General features: G+C 44.2%; 1 protein-coding gene across 1 annotated transcript in view; it reads left to right on the plus strand.

Annotated features, from left to right (window-relative positions):
• LOC141270663 (uncharacterized) overlaps positions 1–24,577 on the plus strand; it is a 27,334-nt gene continuing 2,757 nt past the window's right edge. Inside the window, exons 1-6 of the mRNA XM_073680757.1 lie at positions 1–138; positions 5,006–5,155; positions 5,285–5,464; positions 5,547–5,670; positions 5,754–5,851; positions 6,051–6,141. Of these exons, the coding sequence (XP_073536858.1) occupies positions 5,078–5,155; positions 5,285–5,464; positions 5,547–5,670; positions 5,754–5,851; positions 6,051–6,141 (571 nt within the window). The 5' untranslated portion in view covers positions 1–138; positions 5,006–5,077. The remainder of the gene's footprint in view (positions 139–5,005; positions 5,156–5,284; positions 5,465–5,546; positions 5,671–5,753; positions 5,852–6,050; positions 6,142–24,577) is intronic.

A 24,577-nucleotide genomic window follows, 5' to 3' on the forward strand; every position in this document is an offset into this window, starting at 1 on the left:
AACACGGCTTCCTGGTATAAGGTTTTTGCAGAGGAAGAGGAGGAGGCTCCGCCCTTTCCTGTGACATCTTCTGGTCACATGGGCATGACGTCAGCAGAGGTCCTTTAGACCATTTGGATTTAGCCTCTGCAGGTGGAGGTATGTGGAGATTCCTTATTACGTTAACCCCTTAGGGCAGTGAGACTATTTTGATGCTTTTCTGTCTAAGCGTTATGATGTTTTTGTTCCCTTTTCTCCGATACATACTATGAAATACAGGAAACACAATTTCCTTACACAGTATACCATAGCTCCCACCCGTATTCGGGTGGCAGGGCTGCTCATCGCTCTGTAGCTCCTCCTCCTCGGGTGGCAGGGCTGCTCATCGTTTCTCAGTGCATAAATTAAATTATGTATTCACCTCTTCTCCCTCCTGCTATTGGGTCTCACCCAGGACTCAAACTCACATCACAGTGTGAGTGTGCATCTCAAGGCTGCTGCTCTAACCATTGAGCTACTGCCCATAGTGACAGGGAGAGCAAATTTGGTTATCTTGACCTCTATAGTGCAGGCAATAAATCCAGGAGCAGAATATACATCTCCATAGAAATCCAGTGTATATAACAATGTATTTTTATGGTGCCTGTATACTGAGGTGAAGAAAATTATTTATTTTGTTCCTATAAGGCTATGAGCCCACAATCAGGAAGAGCAGCTCGCCTGCGCTGCGTCCAAAACTCTACATTACAAGCACAGTGGATGGGATTGATAGTGTTGTGGTGACCCTTCTTTCTTAGGGAGAACTTTGGAGTAGACAGCAAAGGGTCTTCACATTGCCAGTGAGATTCAAATTAAAATACTCCATCGATAAAGGGAGAGAGACAAAATACATGCGACATGCATTGTCAGCAGGTAGTCTTCTGTGTGACAGCTAAGACTCACCACATTTATTAGCTAGACAAAACGGAACTACAACTATTACATACAACTGAACAGGAAGCCGAAATAGACTATCAGTGATAACACACTGCCCGTGGCCCAACAAAACCTTCTTGTCAGGGAATTCACAGGAAACCAGTATCTTAGTCAGACATTCCATGATGCAAGTTTTAAACAAAGACTACAGACATAGAATAGATATAATTGTATCTAAAATAATAATGAATACAAATATAAAATATTAACCATAACAATAGAAATCATGCTCAACTGCAATTGGGATCTATGAATTTTTTTTTTCTTCATTCCTTCATAGTTGTAGCGGACAGAGCTTTCTTATTTTTATGAAAGCTTCACTATATGACTTCTGGCTTTTAAGGCTGTGTGCCCACGTAGCATTTTTCAAGCGTATATGCTGCGGAATTTCCGCAGCGTAAACGCTTGAAAAACGCATGTATATCCGCACCCCATGGTCCCCAATGGCATTCCGCAATGTCAATGCCCATGCTGCGGATTTTTCCGCAGCGTTTATGCTGCGTTCAAAAATCCGCAGCATGTCATTTAATTTTGCGTTTCCGCATGCAGAATTGCCTTTGTCCAATGCATAAAAAACGCAAGGCAATTCCGCATGTGGAAAACGCGTGATAAACGCGCGAAAAATGCGCGATAAACGCGTGCGGAATTCCGCATGCGTTTTTCCGGGAGAGGACTTGCAGAAATGAAGCAGAAATTTTCTGCTTCATAAATGCAACGTGGGCACATAGCCTAAGTGTCTGTAAGACAGTGTTCAGACGTTGCATAAATACTTTTTGTTTTGTTTTCTGCAGGTGTCCGCACCAAACTGCACAATAACAATCCTCTCTGATTATTGCATTTTTTATGTGTTTTCCCCTTATTTGATGCATTTTTGGTGCAGGTCTGAAGCAGCGATTTTAATTTGGTTTGTATAGTGCAGAAAATTCTAGATTCTGCACATAAAAAAGTAACTACAGTTTCTTACATGCATTTTTTCAGGCTCCCCATAGGCGTCTCTAGAGCAGTGTTTCCCAAACTCCAGTCCTCATGGTCCCAACAGGTCATGTTTTCAGGATTTCCAAAGTATTGCATAGGTGAGAGAATTCCTGATGCCTTGATGATACTTCTATCACCTGTGCAATACTAAGAAAATCCTGAAAACATGACCTGTGGGGGCCGTGAGGACTGGAGTTTGGGAAACACTGCTCTAGAGAAATAAAAAGCACCAAAGCCGCACAGTGCAACACCATCTTTAGACACAGAGGGGGCGCAGTTTTCTTGAAATAACACCCACTTTGTTTGGACAGTTAAACACAGCAGAATTTCTATGCAAAAAAAGTGCAGCATTTCTGCTACATGTGATCATGACCTAAATGTCCAAACAACATGGATGTGATTTCATGAAAACTCCGCCCACGGTGCATACAAAGACGCTGCTGTACTGTGTAATATTGGTGCATCTTTTCTCTATTGGCTTCTATGTGGCGCTTGAAAAACCACATGTAAAAAAAAGTGCTGTTTCATTTTTAAGTGCAGAATCAAAGCTTTTCTGTTCTATTAACCCCTTTCTGACGTGGGATGTATTAATACGTTCCACGTCAGATCCCCGTGTTTGGTGTGGGCTCCGGTGCTGAGCCCGCACCTTTCCGGGCACATGTCACCTGATCTATACAGCTGACATATGCCCGCAACAGCCGCAGGTGGAATCGCGATCCACCCGCGGCTGTTAACTAGTTAATTGCCGCTAACAATCTCTGACAGCGGCATTTAACTCGCGCTTCTGGGAAGCGTGTCATTGGCCCTGCCCATTGGTGACCCCATAACATGATCGTGGGTCACCGATGGGTTGGCATGACAACCCGGGGTCTGCAGGAGACCCCTGTGGTTGTCATTGCCAGATTGCTATGAGTGCCACCCAGTGGTCGGCGCTCCTTGCAAGTGAGTAAATCTGCTGCATCTGATCATTGCCTGTGTGTAGCAGAGGGGATCAGACAACTGCAGCTTCTAGTCTCCTATGGAGACTATTGAAGCATGCAAAAAGTGTAAAAAAAAAATGTTTTTAAAAAAATAAAATCATCCTCCATTCGAAATAAAACAGGTAAAAAAAAAAAACCACACATACACACATTTGGTATTGCTGCGTACAGAATCACCCGATCTATCAGTATAAAAAAATAATCCGATCAGTAAATGGCGTAACGAGAAAAAAATTATAAACGCCAGAATTACGTTTTGTTGGTCGCTGCAACATTGCAATAAAATGCAATCTACCCCAAAATGGTATCAATAAAAACATCAGCTTGCCACGCAAAAAATAAGCCCCCACCAGAACCCAGATCACAAAAAATGGAGACGTAACAGGTCTCGGAAATAGTGCCATTTTTTTTTTTTTTTAAGCAGACTTTGGATTTTTTTTCACCACTTATTAATGGCAGGTCAGTTTTAGCATTCAGTGAACGTGGCAAAAAAAAAAAAAACGCTGTGGAATTGCACTTTTTTTGCAATTTCACCGCACTTGGAATTTTTTTCCCATTTTCCAGTACACAATATGGTATAACCAGTGATGTCGTTCAAAAGTACAACTTGTCCCGCAAAAAATAAGCCCTCACACGGCCATATGGACCAAAAAATAAAAATGTTATGGCTCTGGGAAGAAGAGGAGCAAAAAACGAAAACGCAAAAACGGAAAATGCTCCGGTCGTGAAGGGGATAAAAAAATACGTTTAAATTGCTGTTTTAAATCTAGACAAAAAAAAACACATCAAATGAGGGGAAGAATATATAAAGCGCTGTACACACAATAATCAGAGAAGATTGTTACTGCATCATATGGTTCGGACACCTGCAGAAAATGTGCAGAAATTAGGCAGTGCAAAAAGGCAGCATTTATGCCACGTGTGAACACTGCCTCAGCGTTAAATTTTTACTACATATTTTTTTATCAGTTTAATGTTGGAAAAAAAAAAATTTCATGCCATTTTTTTTTTCCCACTTACCGGTCACCATGAATAATTTGATCACTGTGTTGTGCAAATATTATTTGCTGATTTGTGATGAAAGTGCATAAAATTGCATTATTGTATTTGTTCTTCATTATTTTTTAGTTATTTTATAGGAAGAAAAAAATCTTACTTGTATTTTTCCTCTAGAATAGAGGTACATAGAAATGCATTGCTATGTACAGATGTATCTCTATGTACCAGTAAAATCTGCATGTGCATTCAGAACTTGCAGTGCATCTTCAAGTATACAAAAATTTTTTTGAAAAAATGCCACTACACTGTCCATGTAGACTTTATAACATTCATTACAGTAGGTTACAAATAACTCCTGTCCGCTTTGGTTTTGGAAAGAAAAATGCCTCAAGCTTCTGTGTGTGAATTAGACATGAGATCTAAAATGATAGAAGATTACAGCCCAGGGAAGATGGGAAACATTCATACAGGTTGGCTGGTGGTGATGTAGTCAGTGATGGGCTCTGGCCAGATATGTATATAGAGCCGTAGTAGAAAATGAAGATGTCGTCCTCATCATGAAGTAGTTATTTCTCATGTCACATGTAATGAATATCTCCTGCAGTATTGCTAATGCCGATTCCAGTGTCGGTAAATGAGACGAGAATTAGTGTTATGGAAGATGAGTCTATGAGAAATGTATTCAGCTGCAGACTCCAAGGAAGAAACTGCTTGTTATCTGTGGTCTAAAATATATAGGATTTATTACAAGATGTAAAGAAAAAAACACCTAAATATTGGAGAATAATAACAATATTATTACTCACATTTATGAACCCCCACAACCCTGTGCCAACACTGCTGTGTCCTCTGCCAGTCTCTGTATTTTTTGGTTACACAGGACACAGCCAATAAGTGGCTGAAGCAGTGACCAAAATAGCCAGTGAATGGACAAGCTGACTGTCAATAATTCAACTAATGTTGCAACGTGTACAATCCAAGAATAAAACACCTACACATTATATCTCTTCATATGTTCCCATATGTATCTCCAATAATTGTGTTTTTATATGGGATTCTTTATGATGTTACATCGGCCTCATCTTCTTCCCATTCAGGTTATTACAATATTGGATCCTCCCAGTGGAGATCTTCTATAAAAGCGAATTTTCCTGATTAATCCATCAAGGATGGATAGGGACAGATACAAGATGACAGAGAGGATATTACACCTCACCCTAGAGATCCTCTTCCGGCTTACTGGAGAGGTGAGAGATTCTGATGACGTCAAATTACATCATTCTTATCTATGGGAATAACGGATGGACAGAACTGGAGAGGTGAGAACTCTGGAAATGTCTGTAGTGAGATTTATTAATGTGTCTCTCCATAACCAGGATTACACAGTAGTGAAGAATACCTCTAGTGAGCGCTGTCAGGCCCCTGTGTCTGAGGGATGGGGAAGACCCCTGAGCCCAATCACAGGGCCTCCACTTCACCCCATGATACATGAGGACATCAATGACCAGAAGATCCTAGAACTCACCTACAAGATGATTGAGCTGCTGACTGGAGAGGTGACACTGCTGGGAATGCTGGGATATTATACAGTAATGCTATGAAGGGATTGGGGGATGACGGTATCATTGTATGTGTCAGGTTCCTATAAGGTGTCAGAATGTCACCGTCTATTTCTCCATGGAGGAGTGGGAGTATATAGAAGCACACAAAGATCTGTACAACGACATTATGATGGAGGTTCCCCAGCCCATCTCATCAACAGGTAATAGATAGGACTAAATACACACGGTTTATAATTATTTGTATGTAAAGAATTAATTCAGTTCCTTTATGTATTTTCTCCAGTTCCTTCCAGTAAAAGGACAACACCAGAGAGATGTCCCCCTCCTCTTCTTCCTCACGGCTGTAAACAAGAAAATCCTGATGTTCCTCAGGATCATCAGGTAGATGGAGAGAAGGTGTCATGAGATCTCCCGTATGATGTGTAGACGGCTGTGAAGGTCTTGTGTTCAGTCCTGTTTAATCCACCAGTATTATATGTTTTATACTTGTCTAATGAGAACGGTGGAGATGGCAGGTTTAGAACTGACCATAGATATGACTTCTCCATCTGTCTGTGACTTTTACAATATTTTTTTTCAGGATAAAGATCTGTCCAATATTAATACTACAGAGACATATGTGAGGGGTGATGAGCGGTGTAAAGAGGAGATTCCTACTTATGGCTACCCAGGTGAGTAGTAACTACTAAATGCAGAGAAATTACAGATTTTTCTAAAGCACTGGATGTGGCTTCTTTATCAGTGGTGTAGTCCGGTCATATCACAATCTATCAGTCATCATTCTCCTGCTAAACCAAAACTGTCCCGCTTACTTTGGGCATTGGAAGTCCTTCTGTTAGAGTGAGACCTGTTCCGGCCAGAGCTTACAGCCCGGAGAATGCACCTACTACCTGGAATTAGAAGATGCTGAACCTTACCTTCCCAGATCTCTAAACTGCAAAGCCAAATGACAGCGTAGGTAGAATGTGCTGACAGCATAGAAAATCATGTGGAGAAAAATATAATCTGTATGGTGGACCTTGCTTTTAAGACGAGACACCAGTCCAAGTCCTTTTTATTTATATGCTCAAATATAAACAGTAGACACACAAACATATATATATAAAAGAAGCAGAAAATCTGTGTGTGGTAGCCCGTTGAACACAAAACCACATTGCTCACTCGATTTGAGTGAAATTTTGCTGAAAAATTTTAACACCAGTCTAAAAATACTGCAAACATTAAAACTTGAAATCTCCCCTCCTTCATGAGATTTAGCCCCCCCAAATTTATGCTCTATAGAACTAAAGAAGAAAATGGGTGTCTGTGTGTTGAATGAAAAACTACAGTTTTTGCCCAAAGGGTCTAAAAGAATTAAATCGACAGTGCTCAAAGAATCACTCTTAAAGGGGCAGCAACCATATATACTCTAAGGTAGGGCACCCTGATAAGTCACTCTAAAGCAGGGGTCTCAAACTCGGCTGGGTATATGGGCCGCAAATGGAAAAAATTTGAATTTGGGGGGCCGCATTTTTTGTTCAATGTGACATTTTTAGTGATACCATTTTTTTTTGTATACACCTTTTGAACATTTTTGCCGTGTTTATTTTTTTATAGCTTGGGTCCTTATGGATGTGGCGATAATAAACGTGTACTTTTTTGTGTTTACTTTAGTTTACATATAAAACAGCATTTTTAGCGCCCAATATTTTTTCATGCTTTATTTTTATTTTTTTGATTTTTACAATTTTGTTTCCCCCAATTGGCCACATACAGTAAAATTGTCTTACAATTAGCATCATATAGTAATAATGGCAAACATCTTGTAGTAATGTCCCCATCTTGTACTAATGTGCCCCAACCAGGTCCCCATCCTGTGGCTATGTGCCCCATCCAGGTCCCCATCCTGTGGCTATGTGCCCCATCCAGGTCCCCATCCTGTGGCAATGTTCCCGATCCAGGTCCCCATCTAGTGGCTCTGTGTCCCATCCAGGTCTCCATCTTGTGGCTATGTTCCCCATCCAGGTCCCCATCCTGTGGCTATGTTCCCCATCCAGGTCCCCATCTTGTGGCTATGTGCCCCATCCAGGTCCCCATCTTTTGGCTATGTGCCCCATCCAGGTCCCCATCTTGTGGCTCTGTGCCACATCCAGGTCCCCATCTAGTGGCTCTGTGCCCCATCCAGGTCCCCATCTTGTGGCTATGTGTCCCATCCAGGTCTCCATCTTGTGGCTATGTGCCCCATCCAGGTCCCCATCCTGTGGCTATGTTCCCCATCCAGGTCTCCATCTTGTGGCTATGTGCCACATCCAGGTCCCCATCTAGTGGCTCTGTGCCCCATCCAGGTCCCCATCTTGTGGCTATGTGCCACATCCAGGTCCCCATCTAGTGGCTCTGTGCCCCATCCAGGTCCCCATCTTGTGGCTATGTGCCCCATCCAGGTCCCCATCTTGTGGCTATGTGCCACATCCAGGTCCCCATCTAGTGGCTCTGTGTCCCATCCAGGTCTCCATCTTGTGGCTATGTGCCCCATCCAGGTCCCCATCCTGTGGCTATGTGCCCCATCCAGGTCCCCATCCTGTGGCTATGTTCCCCATCCAGGTCTCCATCTTGTGGCTATGTGCCCCATCCAGGTCCCCATCTAGTGGCTCTGTGCCCCATCCAGGTCCACATCTTGAGGCTATGTGCCCCATCCAGGTCCCCATCTTGTGGCTATGTGCCCCATCCAGGTCCCCATCTTTTGGCTATGTGCCCCATCCAGGTCCCCTCTTGTGGCTATGTGCCCCCTGTGCTGTTCTTCACACACATAAAAAAAAAAAAGATGATTCTCACCTGTCCTCCGTTCCCTCGGCGTCCTTCCTGCAGATGTGGCCGCAGGCACCACAGAGTCAGACCCCTTGACGATCCCGACCTGGTCCAGGAGGAGCCGCCGACAGCAGCGCTGCATTGCCGCACACAGACTGTCTCCCAGCACAGCATTTCCAATGCCAGCCGCCGGCCAATCAGAGGCCAGCAGCTGACATCAGCGTACGGCAATGACGTCATACTCACTGCGCCGACACGCAGATATCAGCTGCTGGCCTCTGATTGGTCAGCGGCTGGCATTGGAAATGCAGTGCTGGGAAACAGTCTCTGTGTGGCAATTCAGCGCTGCTGTCGGCGGCTCCTCCTGGACCTGGTCAGGATCATCAAGGGGTCTGTGCCTGCGAGCCGCATAAAGCAGCCTCAGGGGCCGCATGCGGCCCGCGGGCCGCGTGTTTGAGACCCCTGCTCTAAAGTCTGTAATTATAGCAACGGCTGTTGCAGAAGTAACTGGGGCCTTTTTTATGAGAATCGCCTCACAGTAAGATCGTTCTGGTTACCTATAACAACCAGTGTGCAGCTTTCAGCCTAGAAGCTTCTGAGGTAAAGTGAAAGCTGAGCTCTGATTGGTTGCTATGGACAAGTGGAACAGTCTGACTGTGAGTCCCACATTTTCTGCTTTATATATAGATTCACCTATTAGATCTCTTGATGAGTGTGAGGTGATAATTAAGGGTCATAATACTAAGGACTGTTTTTTAAAATGCCGCCCAAAAACGACCATCTATTGGGCAAATTTATCTAAAAGCTAAGAAAGCAAAACTGACTCAAATAGGTGAGTCAAGTGAACAACACACGTCCCAGTTTGAAAGGAAACGGATGAGACCGGCTGAATTAAAGGCAGCTGAAACATCTGAACACTGGGAGCGTCGTCTTCAGGAGAAAAAAATAACATAGGCTGAATCAAGGGACGCTGAAACCTCTGAACACTGGGAGCGTCGTCTTCAGGAGAAACGGATGAGACAGGATGAATCATGGGATGCAGAAACATCTGAACACTGGGAGCGTCGTCTTCAGGAGAAATAAATAACATAGGCTGAATCAAGGGACGCTGAAACCTCTGAACACTGGGAGCGTCGTCTTCAGGAGAAATAAATAACATAGGCTGAATCAAGGGACGCTGAAACCTCTGAACACTGGGAGCGTCGTCTTCAGGAGAAATAAATAACATAGGCTGAATCATGGGACGCTGAAACATCTGAACACTGGGAGCGTCGTCTTCAGGAGAAATGGATGAGACAGGATGAATCATGGGATGCAGAAACATCTGAACAAAAGGATGAACTTCGTCAACATGACAACATGCGAAATATGCAACTTATGCAAAGACGTAGGCAGGCTGACTTGAGATAGGAAGAGTTTCATTACGACCCAATTCAGGACTATAGGTCACATCTGAAAGTCATACTGGGCAAAAGGGACGTAATATGCGACCAATCAGCAAAATGGTGTTTAAATTTGGCGCCAATCTCGCTGATTGGTCACGGTCGGCCGGCGGCCGTGACCAATCAGCAGAGCGTTGTTTAAATTTGGCGCCAATCTCACTGATTGGTCGCGGCCTCCTGCCACGACCAATCAGCGAATTGTATTAGTGAGGACCGGGGAGCGGCGCTGCCTTTGCGGCTTCTTCCACTGCGAGAAGCCTGGAGATGAGCGGCTGCTCGCAGCAGAAGTATCCCGACCGGCGGGGGCGCTGCTCCCCGGTCCTCCGTTCACACTTGCTGTCAGGAGATCAGCGGGCCAAGCCGCTGATCTCCCGATGTTAGCCGCATGGAGGTCAGCGGCGCTGCCTGTCGGGGTACTTGTGCTGCCAGCAGCGGGGAGATGAGCGGCTAGCGCCGGTCATCTCCCTGCTGCATCGCCGCTGACCTCCGTCCGGCAGATGAGCCGCTAACGGCCGCCATCTTTTTTTTAAATCCCGCGTCGCTGCTTGGCTGCGGCCGGACCAATCAGCGACGCGGGATTTCCTGGACAGACAGACAGACGGGATAAGACGATTATATATATAGATGGTACCGCTGAAAACGTCATCTTGTCCCGCAAAAAACAAGCCACCATACAGCTCTATTATCCGAAAAATCAAAAAGTTATAGCTCTCAAAATAAAGCGATGCAAAAAAATATTTTTTCCTATAAAATGGCTTTTATTGTGTAAAATCGCCAAAACATAGAAAAACTATATAAATGTGGTACCGTTGTAAACGTACTGACCCAAAGAATAAAGCTACCTTATCAATTTTACCACACGCGGAGCAGAATAAAAAAAATGTAAAAAAAACACAATTCCTGAATTGCTGGTTTTTGTTTATTCTGCCTCCCAAAAATCGGAATAGAAAGCGATCAAAAAATGTCAAGTGCCTGAAAATGGCACCAATAAAAACGTCAACTCATCCCGCAAAAAACAAGCCGTCACATGACTCTGTCGGCCAAAATATGGAAAAATTATAGCTCTCAAAATATGGCGATGCAAAAACTAGATTTTACAAAAAAATGCGTCTTTTAGTGTGTGACAGCTGTCAATCATAAAAACCCGATATGATTCTGGTATCTCTGTAGTTGCACCGACCCGAAGAATAAAGTCGTCTAATCACTTATACCGCACTAGAAACGGCGTAAAAAATAAACGCTAGGGCTGGGGTTGGGGTTAGGGTTGTGCTAGGGTTAGGGTTTTTTTTTTTTCAGAAGTGTAAAAAAAAAAAAAAGACGATATGGCAACTAGTGTTGAGCACAAGTGCTCGTTATTTGAGTTTGCTTGGGTATGCATTGAGTATCGTGGGTGTTCGAGTGACATGCTCGAGTCTCCGCCCCATATGCTTCACGGCCCAAAAAAACTTGCGGGGATTGCCATGCACTAGCGATCCCCGCATGTTTTTTTTGGGTGTCTAATAACCATGAAACTTGCGAGTGGGGACTCAAGCATGCCACTGAAGCACCCTTGATACATGGTGCATACCTGAGTACCCGATGCAAACTCAAGTAGCGAGCACTTGCGCTCAAGACTAATGACAACTTATTCAATATGATGACCTAATGTTATCAAATTCTGTGTCGTACCTCTGGGTTAAAAATGTTCACTATACCCCTTGATAAAATCCTTGAGGGGTGTAGTTTCCAAAATGGGGTCACTGGTGGGGGGTTTCCACTATTTAGGCACATCAGGGGCTCTCCAAACGCAACATGGCGTCCGCTCTTGATTCCATCCGATTTTGCGTTCAAAAAGTCACACAGTGCTCCTTCCCTTCTGAACTCTGCCGTGCGCCCAAACACTGTATTTTCCCTACATTGGCGTACTCAGGAGAAATTGCACAAAAGTTTTTGGGGTCCATTTTCTCCTCTTACCCTTGTGAAAATAAAAAAATTGGGGCTAAAACATCATTTTTGTGGAAAAAGTTTGATTTTTTTTATTTTTACAGCTCCATGTTATAAACTTCTGTAAAGGACTTGGGGGTTCAAGGTGCTCACCACACATCTAGATAAGTTCCCTGAGGGGCCTAGTTTCCAAAATGGTGTCACTTGTGGGGGGTTTCCACTGTTTAGGCACATCAGGGGCTCCCCAAATGCAACATGGCGTCTGCTAATTATTCAAGCAAATTTTACATTCAAAAAGTCAAATGGCGCTCCTTCCCTTCCGAACTCCGCCGTGCGCCCAAACAGTGTTTTTTCCCCACATATGGGGTATCTGCGTGCCCAGGGTAAATTGCACAACAAATTTTGGGGTCCATTTTTTCCTGTTACCCCTGCGAAAATAAAAAAAAATTGGGTCTGAAGTAACATTTTTGTGAAAAAAGTTAAATGTTAATTTTTTTCTTCCACATTCCAAAAATTCCTGTGAAGCACCTGAAGGGTTAATAAAGTTCTTGAATGTGGTTTTGAGCACCTTGAGGGGTGCAGTTTTTAGAATGGTGTCACTTTTGGGTATTTTCTGTCATAAAGACCCCTCAAAGTGACTTCAAATATGATGTGGTCCCTAAAAAAATGGTTTTGTACATTTTGTTGGAAAAATGAGAAATCGCTGGTCAACTTTTAACCCTTATAGCTCCCCAATAAAAAAAAAAAATTTGGTTCAAAAATTGTGCTGATGTAAAGTAGGCATGTGGGAAATGTTATTTATTAACTATTTTGTGTGACAAATCTCAGATTTAAGGGCATAAAAATTCAAATTTTGAAAGCTGCTAAATTTTCGCCAAATTTCCGTTTTTTTCACAAATAAACGCAAGTGATATCGAAGAAATTTTGCCACAATCATGAAGTACAATATGTCACGGAAAAACAGTCTCAGAATCAGGGGAATCCGTTGAAGCGTTCCAGAGAAATTACCTCATAAAGTGACAGTGGTCAGAATTGTAAAAGTTGACCTGCTCATTAACGTGCAAACCACCTTGGGTTGTAAAGGGGTTAAAGTCCAGAACCAAATATATCACAAAACTGTGCAATGCTTCCTGTAACAAACGAAGACCAAAAATTTTACAAATTTACTTTTTGGGAATGAACAGATGCAAGCTGATCGACGTTGTTCTGAATTTTTCCATCAACACAATCAGTTAGTAAAACTTTTTAAAACATGAATGGCAAGTGACAAATATAAGGTTGTAATAAGAGCAGACAAGACACCGGTTGGTGAGCACAAAAAGCAATTTAATTCTCCCAGTGTTAACAAAGTAGCTATTGTAATGGTTCGTGACAAAACGAAAATCTTCAACGTATTGCAGAAATCCATAGATTATATGGTGCTCTGCAGTATACTAGAAAATTTTGGAATGGCTATAACTTTAGTTTCAATAAATTTTAAATATTTACAGATAATACTAAAAGGGGAAGAAGGGAAGGAAAATGATAAGTAATTCTTTAATGGGGGTAAGGGGAAAGGAAGAAAGGGTGGAAAACTTAAATACGTAGCAAATACGTATACAAAGGCATAAATCACAGTTTTAATAATCATATAACTTAAAGAAGTAATTACAATATATTTACTTAATGAGTTGTTTGCGATAGTATGAGAATATTCATAAGAGTTATAAAGTGAATTTTTCTGGATGATATTTGATAATTTATGAACATTTGGTTTCTTCTAAAAGTATGCTAATCAAAAACTATCTCCAAAAAATAAGTGAATTAAAATAGGTTTAAATATAAGGTTAATGGTTTCCATGTCTAATGAAAGAAGAGCCATTTGGGGAGTAATGATTAGATCCCTCTTTAATAGCTGTTTAGTAAAGGAAGAGACATCTTTCCAAAATTTCCTATGTGTGGGACATTTCCAAAAAACATGCAAGATGTCACTATCTTGCCTGCAATTCTTCTAGCACAGCGTCGAAGTACCTGGGAATGTTTTTGCCAATCACAACGGAGTAAAATACCACTTGGTAAGAGGTTTAAAGTAGATTCATATAAAGATGTACATATATTAGAAGGATTTGTTAAATTCATGCCCTCCTGGCATTATTCTATGGGGAATTGCTTCTTTAAATCTATTTCCCACCTCAGCATATATTGTTTTTTCCCCCCAAAAAATGTAGTTATTAAAATTATCATAGATGTTGCTGGTTTTCCAAATGAGTTTGTTGTTAATGTTACCCAATAGCTAACCAATAATTTCGGGAAGGGGATTCTTATATAATAATAGTCCCTGGATCTTGTCTCTAATTATGGTTAGATTTAGAAAGTCGCTTGGCTATCACTGAAGACTAATGCAGACTGATCCCAACACTGCTAGGCCGACCAATAAAAAATATCAGCTATGGACTTCTACGTCTACAAAATAATGATCAGACATGGCTCATCAAACCACATTTTACAATGTATACAACTTTTTCATCAATTTATAGTAGATATTGCAAGGTGGGAATTGAGCATCTTTTGCACATACAGCTGAACCAACAAAAACTTTGGGTGGGTGAATACATTCATTTAAGAGATGTTGTTGCTAATGATGGCAACGAGGTGGACATTGGGAATATGGTTATATTACCGGCTACATGTACAGGAAGCCCCAGACATATGCTCGAGTAGTCTCAGGACACCATGACATATGTTCGGATATATGGCCGTCCAGATTTGTTTATTACAATTAAGTGTAATCCAACTTTTCCAGAGATTAGGAAAGAGCTTCTGAATGGTCAGGGCCCCTCTGATCGTGTTTAAACAAAAACTGATCAAGGTCATGGAATTAATTACAAGGTGTCACATTTTTTATGAAACTCGATTTTGGATGTATTCAATTAAGTGGCAAAAAGGAGGTCTTCTGCATGCACACACAAAGGACAAGATATGCCCTGATCAAATTGACACTGTTATTTCGACTGAGCTTTCAAACCCAGAAGAGGACCTGGTACTTTTTGAAGCTATTTAGAAAAATATGATCCAAGGCCTATGTGGGCCACTTATCGCTAGTTCGCCATGCATGAAAGAAGGAAAATGCACTAATAAAGGATCCTCGCAACTTGATTGAAGACACACAGACAGGAAATGATCGTTATCCTCTTTACAGAAGACAGAAACCTGGACAGGGAGGATATACTGCAACATTCAGATTTAAATGGGTTAATCAGTACACAGATATTGAAATAAATAACCGATGGGTTGTACCTTACACTCCACTGTTTTCAAAAATGTTTGACGCGCACATTAACTTAGAAGATTGTAATTCTGTGAAGTCAAATACATTTGCAGATACGTTAACAAGGGAAGTGATATGGCAGATTCTCAGCTACACAATCAAAAATCTGCATCTCATATCAGATGGGAAAGTATATGAGTAGTAACGAATCCGTATGACGATTACTAAATTTTCCCGTCCATGAAAAACATCCGACTGTAGTTCATCTCAGCGTCCATCTTGAAAATGGACGAGTTAATTTCACTATCAACAATGCAGAGGAAAGAGCTGCTCGACCACCTAATATTATATTAACAGCTTTCTTTCTCCTGTGTCAAGCAGATCCATTTGCGAGGACTGTATTATATTCAGATGTTCCAAAATATTATACATGGAATAAATTGAAAAAAGTATTTTTCAAGAAGAAACAAGGTGCAAAGGTCCAAGGACGGGACAGTCGTTCCAGTGATGCTCTTGGATGCGTGCATACAGTTCATCCAAACAACGCAGAGTGTTACTACCTACATTTATAGCTTCACACTGTCCGTGGGCCAACATCTTTCACAGATTTATAAACAGTTGATGGTGAGCTGTGTCAAACTTCCAGGGAGTCATGCCAAAAGCGTGGTCTGATCGAAGATGATCAACATTGGGACATAACATTGCAGGAAGCATCCCTCACTCGCTTTTCACCTCAACTTGGGAAACTGAGTGTTATAATGATTACAACTTGTGCACCTTCCAATCCCTGTGCTCTTTGGGACAAATACAAAGAATATCTTAGCGAAGATATGTTTAGAGTGCACAGGAGAGTTAATCCAGACTTAGACTTAAATTTCACTGCCGACATATTCAACAACGTCCTCTTGACGCTAGAAGACAGGTGCATATCTATCAATAGTAAAACCCTAATAGAATTAAGTTTCCGAGCGCCAGTTTGACCAGCATATATGATGTTATGGACAGAGATATTCTGCAAGAAAAAAGCTATTATTTGTAAAAGTTGAAAGAATTTGTCACATTAAATAAGCTTTGGTTGCTGATCAAAGATCGGCGTATTTGGCAATTATGGCTCGGATTCCAGGATTGCTGTTCGCAGAAATTCGCTCAAACAATAGCATTGCTCTGGCTGTTGCATCGTCTGGGATTGCAGCCACTCTTTTAGATGGAGGGCGCACGGCTCATTCAGCACTAGGATTGCCCTTGAAGTTAGCACTCTTGGAAATTCCCATCTATAATATCACTAAGGGCTCAGGGAAAGCTAAAGTATAACAGACTTGCCGATTAATTATTTGGGACGAAGGTACCATGGCATACAAGAAAGCATCGAGGCACTTAATCGTACCTCGAAAGATCTGCGGAGATTCAATCGCTTAATGGGGGGAATTGTTCTTTTTGCAGGTGACTTCTGACAAACGTTACCTGTTTTTAAGAGCGCAACACCAGCAGACGAGCTGAATGCCAGTTTAAAATCCTCTCTGTGGAGACATATTCAGAAGCTAACTATGACTACTAATGTGCGGGTTCACTTGATGGGAAATACTACTGTGGACAAATTTACACGCCATCTTCTATGCCTCGGAAATAACAGGTTCCCTACAGATTCCACTACTGTCTTAATTTCCTTCCCGGAAGACTATTGCAAAATGATGTCCTTGGTATTGGAGGTTATTGACCAAGTTTTCCCTGATTTTGGAACAGTTTTAAGAACCATCAGTGGCTTTGTGAACGCACAATGCTAGCACCTAAAAACGATAATGTCAGCTCCATAAATCTACAAATAGAGGAGAAACTGCCCAGTCCAGTGACCACATTACACGTCCATTGATTCGGTCATGGATTGTGAACAAGCAGTAATGTACCCATTATGGTTCTTGAATTCTTTGGAGCCTCCTGGAATGCCACCGAATAGGCTCACTTTAAAAATAAATAGTCCACAAGAAACTAATAGAGTAGTTCATTTGATAAAATAATATTTTTATTTGAGATATTCTAGTACAAAATACAACAATTAAGACAAAATATAAGAGGTAAAAACAAGGAAGACCACAATGCAGTCCCTACAGGTATGCAGACTAAGTAGTAATTGTGATTACATAGGAGGTATGTAACAAGGTGTTAGGTGTCAGTCTGGTGCTGGATTTGAAATGGGTCCGGGACCTTCTGTGGTCTCCCATTTCAGTCCAGCCGGGGCTGATGCTGCTCATCATCGCCGTCAGCCCCAATGCCTAGCTGGTCCGCAATCACTGTTTGTCTCCCAGGTAGCTGTGCCTAGCAATGTTAAGCCTGGGTTACAGAGGGAGGCAGGGCTTGCAGAATCTAAGTCCAGGATTTGCCGCACTGAGCATGTCCGTGACCTGGCGGATCATGATTGGTGGGTTGGCACCCACCTGACCCGGTGACCTGGCACCGCCTGATTGGTCACGGGTGTCGTCACCAATGGTGCGACAGTGGGGCAGGGCTTAATCTTTAAAAGGCCCGCCCACAAACATGGCGGCGCGCTCAGATCATTTGAGCTAGCTGTTTGTGGTGTGCACGCTTACGCTGGGCTCAAAGAGCCATAGCTTTAGCTAGGCAGGCCGGGCTCAAAGAGCCATAGCTTTAGTAGGCAGGTAGCTTCGCCTCACTGACTGGCTCTATCCAGGGGGTTTGCCTTACACCCCGAGCCGCCTGTGAGCTATATAGAGCGGGTTTGCTCAGTCCGGTAGCACGCCGGCTGAGTGCTCGAATACCCGGCGGGAATCACCCGCACGCTAGCGCCGTCTCCTATAGCGTAGCGCCTGTACCGAAGACAGGGCTACTGCTCATAGTCCGGTCACACGTCTCCCTGCGGTTCTTGGAGATTGTGTGAACCGCTTTAGCGCCCCACCCCCATAGCGTAGCGCCTGTATCAAAGACAGAGCTACTGCTGTTCCCACGGACGCACGTCTCCCTGCGGTTCTTGGAGATTGTGCGTACCGTCTTACCCTTCCGTGTGCGTTAACACGAAGGGCTAAGATATTTGTTAGGTGCGTCGCCGGTCTCTCTCTCCTCCGTGCAGTAAACGGAGATAGAGCGTACCGCTATACCCTGTCCGGTGTGTAGTTAACACGGAAGGGTTTATCTTTTACTTGTCGTTTGCCTTTCCACCCGGGAAGTGTTCGGCAGCAGTCCTCTAGGCTGCATCGCGGACCCCGGGGTTGGTTGCATTCCATTAAATAAAGTTGTCTGCAACCGCTCCCCCTAACAGTATCTGAGCGCCAGGGTCTTGCCGAACATGGCCGACAACCAGCAACTGCAGCGTTACGTACAGCAACTGGAGTATAGACTTAGAACTCTGGAACAAACTGCTCCGGCTGTTGATATCACTGCAGTAGCGTCCCAGGCGGCAACTTTAGCAGCCAATATTATCAACTCGGCTGCGGCGAATACTGCAACCACTGCAAGTGCCCCATTACCCCGGTTTGCTCTCCCGGAGAAATTTTCTGGGGATAGTAAACTTTGCAGGGGTTTTATTAATGTATGTTCCATTCACATGGAGATGATGGAGGCACGGTTCCCCTCCGAAAGAGCCAAAGTGGGATATATCATCTCATTGCTTTCTCACAGGGCTCTGGAGTGGGCTACTCCTCTATGGGAGCGGAACGACCCGGTGGTAGTAAATGCAGGTCTCTTTCTTAAGACCCTAAAGAGTGTTTTCCTGGGTCCTCAGGTCACGCATGATACGGCTCTTAAGCTCCTTGCGTTGGTCCAGGGTTCGGCCACCGCCAGTCACTATGCCGTCCAGTTCAGAACCTTAGCGGCTGAACTGGATTGGTCTGAACGGTCGCTTATCCCGGTGTTCTGGAAGGGTCTGGCTGGGCATATTAAAGATGCCTTATCTACCAGAGAGATTCCAACCACCCTGGAGGAGTTAATATCTCTCGCTTACCGTATTGACTTACGTCATGCAGAACACAGGTTAGAGCTAGAGGTTGGCAGTCCCCAGTACCTGTTGGCACCAGGCGTCTTTAGACCCAAATCCAAGACCTCTGACCCGGAGCCTGAGGCTATGGATGTATCCCGCACTGAGTCTAGTTCCTCTCGTTCCCGTTCTGCACATCTCTCGGAGCACCCCGTAAATAAGGGCTCCAAGCAGCCGGTAAAACGAGTAGGGCTTACCACCGTTGGTGGGGGCACATTAAATTCTGGGTTCTCTTCCTCCAAACTATCTTATAAGGTGACCTTGTCCTTCGGTAAATCTGCAGTTACTGCCAAGGCGTGGGTGGACTCTGGTGCTGAGGGCAATTTTCTATCTTCTACATTTGCCCAGAGACATGCCATCTCTACTGAGCCACTCTCTAGCCCAATGAACATTAGTGTTGCCAATGGGTCACTCCTGGATGTGCAAATCAGTCATCGGTCGATCCCTCTCACCATGTCATTTCCTGAGGGCCACTGGGAGGTTATTTCTTTTCTTATTATTCCCGGTGGATTAGATGAGGTGTTGTTGGGTCTCCCCTGGTTACGTTGTCATTCTCCACACATTGACTGGAATTCGGGGAGAATTTCTTCCTGGAGTAAGAATTGTGCATCTCAGTGTTTGGGCAAAGTCACCCGGAGGGTAGTCTCTGATCCTCCTATCATTGCGACATCCGGTACAGATTCCTTGTCGGTTTCTAGGACCCGGTCCTTGTCAGACTATGTCGCGGAGAATTCTCAGGAGGAGAGAGTGGCTGCAGTGTCCTCCAACCCTGTTCCGTCGGGGAGGACGTTTGTTTCCCCATATCTACGGAGTATGGTGCTCTCCTGGGCTCATGCCCCTAAGTCCGGAGCTCACCTGGGGGTCAAACGTACCACTAAGTCCCTTCTACGGTCCTATTGGTGGCCCCGGTGGTGCCAGGATGTCAAGGACTTTGTTCTCGCGTGTCCCGTCTGTGCGAGAGATAAATCTTTACGCCATTGACCGGCGGGTCCTTCCTCTCTGTCACCCGTGAGGGATCTTACGCATAGAGAACCAGTTGTCACTGCTTTCCGTCCTTAAAGAGGGTGCCCTGTACACCGGAGGGGTCACTGTATCTTGGGTCCTCTCTGTGACCCGTTGGACCACATCCTTGCCCCCCGGCTCATAGAGGAAAATGAGCGTCAAATGGAGGGGGATGTTAAAAGCGGGGATAATGTTAGGCGTCGGTCTGGTGCTGGATTCAAAATGGGTCCAGGACCTTCTGTGGTCTCCCATTTCAGTCCAGCCAGGGCTGATGCTGCTCATCATCGCCATCAGCCCCAACGCCTAGCTGGTCCTCAAGCACTGTTTGTCTCCCAGGTAGTTGTGCCTAGCAATGTTAAGCCTGGGTTACAGAGGGAGACAGGGCTTGCAGAATCTAAGTCCAGGATTTGCCGCACTGAGCATGTCCGTGACCTAGCGGATCATGATTGGTGGGTTGGCACCCACCTGACCCGGTAACCTGGCACCGCCTGATTGGTCACGGGTGTCGTCACCAATGGTGCGACAGTGGGGCAGGGCTTAATCTTTAAAAGGCCCGCCCACAAACATGGCGGCGCGCTCAGATCATTTGAGCTAGCTGTTTGTGGTGTGCACGCTTATTCTGGGCTCAAAGAGCCATAGCTTTAGCTAGGCAGGCCGGGCTCAAAGAGCCATAGCTTTAGTAGGCAGGTAGCTTCGCCTCGCTGACTGGCTCTATCCAGGGGGTTCTCCTTACACCCCGAGCCGCCTGTGAGCTATATAGAGCGGGTTTGCTCAGTCCGGTAGCACGCCGGCTGAGTGCTCGAATACCCGGCGGGAATCGCCGTCTCCTATAGCGTAGCGCCTGTACCGAAGACAGGGCTACTGCTCATAGTCCGGTCACACGTCTCCCTGCGGTTCTTGGAGATTGTGTGAACCGCTTTAGCGCCAATCCCCATAGCGTAGCGCCTGTATCAAAGACAGGGCTACTGCTGTTCCCACGGACGCACGTCTCCCTGCGGTTCTTGGAGATTGTGCGTACCGTCTTACCCTTCCGTGTGCGTTAACACGAAGGGCTAAGATATTTGTTAGGTGCGTCGCCGGTCGCTCTCTCCTCCGTGCAGTAAACGGAGATAGAGCGTACCGCTATACCCTGTCCGGTGTGTAGTTAACACGGAAGGGTTTATCTTTTAGTTGTCGTTTGCCTTTCCACCCGGGAAGTGTTCGGCAGCAGTCCTCTAGGCTGCATCGCGGACCCCGGGGTCGGTTGCGTTCCATTAAATAAAGTTGTCTGCAACCGCTCCCCCTAACACAAGGGTTCCTGTACCCGTACATACACATTGGCTTGCGAGTATATTGACCGCCCCCCCCTCCTTGGCTTATTACCTATTTTGTTACATTACAACCGGTGTTTAAATATTTTTGTAAGCTGATCTGTGTGTGTCTGTGATGCATCAGCATGTTAGGCCGGTACGCAGGAGAAGGGCTTTCTCTCGGCGTCCGGCCAGGCCCTTTCCTGCTGGTCAATAATTGTCAGCATTTAGGTTCCGTTCTAGGGATTCTAAGTGTGGTTTCTGTGTTTCTGCTCATGTGCCGCTAAGCCACGGCCCCTTGTGGTCATGTGCCGCTAAGCCACGCCCCTTGCTGTCTGGTGCAGCGTGGTTGGTTGTCCTGGGGGGCTGGGGCTGTCTCTTGTGTATTTAAGGGCTCCGTGGGCTCCGCCCCGGTGCCTAGTCTATCTCTTTCTAACCTGGGGTGAGGTCTCTGGCAGTAAATGCAGTGTGTGAGAGTCGTTGTCAAGGGTTCCTGCTGAAAGCTCTCTAGTCATCTTAGCCATCAATTAGGGCTAGGGGAATGCTGTGAGCAGCACGCTCTACCGTGTCGGTTCACCGGTTGGTGTCCACGCCACGGAGACGTCCTTGCTACCGATCCAGCATTCCAGGTTTCCGCCATTGTATGTGTGGTCACACTGCCGCTTTTACACCTATGTGTTGGGTGCTCCAGAGATCTCCCTCCTCTTTAGGAACTTCCTGCCCTGCGCAGCGGAGTCTTGCAGTGCAGAAGTTTATTAGTTTTGTTTCCGGAGTGTTGCTAACTCCCGGCATTATACCATATTTAGTTACTGCTGGTGTGTGCACTTAACACACTAGGTTATTTCTTTCTCTGTGTTTAGCTGAACATTCCTCTGGGACTCAGCTGCTGCAGCTCCTCTGCAGTCCGGTGGACCCCGACGTGTCCGTTAAGCTTTATTTTATTTTATTAAAGGACAAGCCAGCATAACACAGCACTAGTGATGAGCGTGCATGCTCATTTAACCCTTTTACCGAGCATGCATGCGTGCTTTCCGAGTATCTTCGGCATGCTCATATACAGTACAGACCAAAAGTTTGGACACACCCTCTCATTTAAAGATTTTTCTGTATTTTCATGACTGTGAAAGTTGTACATTCACACTGAAGGCATCAAAACTATGAATTAACACATCAAGAGAATGCCAAGAGTGTGCAAAGGAGTCATCAAAGCAAAAGGTGGCTACTTTGAAGAACCTAGAATATAAGACATATTTTCAATTGTTTCACACTTTTTTGTTAAGTATATAATTCCACATGTGTAAATTCATAGTTTTGATGCCTTCAGTGTGAATGTACAATTTTCATAGTCAAGAAAATACAGAAAAATCTTTAAATGAGAAGGTGTGTCCAAACGTTTGGTCCGTACTGTATTATTTTGGAGTCCCTGTGTCTGCATGATTTATGACTTTTACACAGCCTCAACACATGTGAGGATTTCTTAACAAACGGGCAATCCCTGCATGTGTTGAAGCTGTCTAACAGCCATAAATCATGCAGACTCGAACATAATATATTAGCACGCCGGAGATACTCGGGAAGCACCCAAGTGTGCTCGGTGAAACGGTTACACGAGCACACTTTCTCATCACTGAACAGTCTGAGTTGGTGAAGTGAGAGAAAAATATAGGCATGAATGATTTACATTTATGGTATCTAATATCTAAAAATTGACATGTGCGTATGTATGCACCCCTTTTTTGCTATGAAGCCCCTAAAAATTTCTGGTGCAAGCAACTGCCTTCATAAGTCACATGCTTAGTGAAAGGAAGTCCACCTGTGTGCAATCTTAAGTGTCACATGGCTGTCAGTATATACACACCTTTTCTGAGAGGCCACAGAGGTTGCAACACCAAGAGGCACCACTAACCAAACAACACCATGAAGACCAAAGAGCTCTCCAAACATGTCAGGGACAAAGTTGTTGAGAAGTGCAAGTTGGGTTATTAATCCCAATCTCTGATGATTTTTACCACCAAAATTTAGTTTTAGCCCCAGATGTTACATTGTCACATGGGAAAACATGGGAATTTGTGGCTGTACAGCACTGTTTAGCCACATGGCGAGACTCGGGAGGGAAGGAGCAGTATTTGCCTCCTGGAGCACAGATTTTCCTGGAATAGTTTGTGGACTCTATTTACAGAGCCCCAAGTGTTAGAGCAGAATATTCCCTTCAAGTCACCTTATTCTACAGGTGTAGTGATGATTTAACTTCATGGGTGTTTTCCAGAAACAAGAAGCAGTGGATGTTGCTGAGTGGAAATTGCAATTCTAGTATTGTAATTCCCAGTATGTTGTAGTGCCCAGTACATTGTTGTGGCCATACATTATGCCCAGCTCGACCCTTTAACGAGCCTTGAAATATGACGTAGGATAAAAGTCAAATCAGAATCTCAATTTGTAGACCCGGTGTTTAGGAGTATTGCCTCGCGTGAGTACAAAGTAGAGCGAGATGCCAGGTCTGGCACACCAGTACGAGGAGACTTAAACGTCTTACTTGTTCCTTTCGGAAATTAAATATGCAAATTCTCTCTGGAGAGAGACATGCAAGGCGATAATGATTTTTGAGTGCTAGATAGATTCATTGAAATGTGTAGTTTGTAAAATAGGGTCTCTTATGGAGAGGTCTGCTGTTCTGGCACCTCAGGGGATATGACAATTTGACATGGCACCCTCAAACCAGTCCGGCAAAATCTGAACTCCAATGATGGTGCTTTTTCCTTCTGGGCTTTGCACTGTGCCTCAAAAGTAGTTTTCGACCACATATGGGGCACAGAAAAAATTACACAACAAATTTTGGGGTCCACTTTCTCCTGCCATCCTTGTGAAAATGAAAAAGTTGGGGCTAAAACAACATTTTTGTGGGAAAATATATATTTTTTCATTTTTACTGATACACGTTGTAAAATTCTGTGAAGCACCTGTGGGTTCAAGATGCTCCCCACACATCTAAATAATTTCCTTGAGGGGTCTAATTTCCAAAATGAGGTAACTTCTGGGGGTTTTCTACTATTTAAGCACACCAGGGGCACTCCAAACGCAATGACACCCGCAGACCATTCCATCAGTCTGCATTCCAAAATGTCACTTCTTCCTTTCTAAGCCCTACCATGTGCCCAAATAATAGTTTTCCCCCACATATGGGGTATCTGCGTGCTCAGGATAAATTGCACAACAAACTTCGTGGTCCATTTTCCTCTGTTACCCCTTTGAAAATAAAATTTTTGTGCTAAAATAACTTTTTTTGTGGGAACAATTGGCTTTTGTTATTTTCACGGCTCTACGTTGTAAACTTCTGTGAAGCACCTGGGGGTTCAAGGTGCTCACTACACATCTAGATAAGTTCCCTAAGGGGTATAGTTTACAAAATGGTGTCAATTGTGGGGGGTTTCCACTGTTTAG

The sequence above is a fragment of the Phyllobates terribilis genome, unplaced genomic scaffold (genome assembly GCF_046119375.1).
Source record: "Phyllobates terribilis strain yellow unplaced genomic scaffold, ASM4611937v1 Scaffold_5__5_contigs__length_657084704, whole genome shotgun sequence".
NCBI lineage: Eukaryota > Metazoa > Chordata > Amphibia > Anura > Dendrobatidae > Phyllobates > Phyllobates terribilis.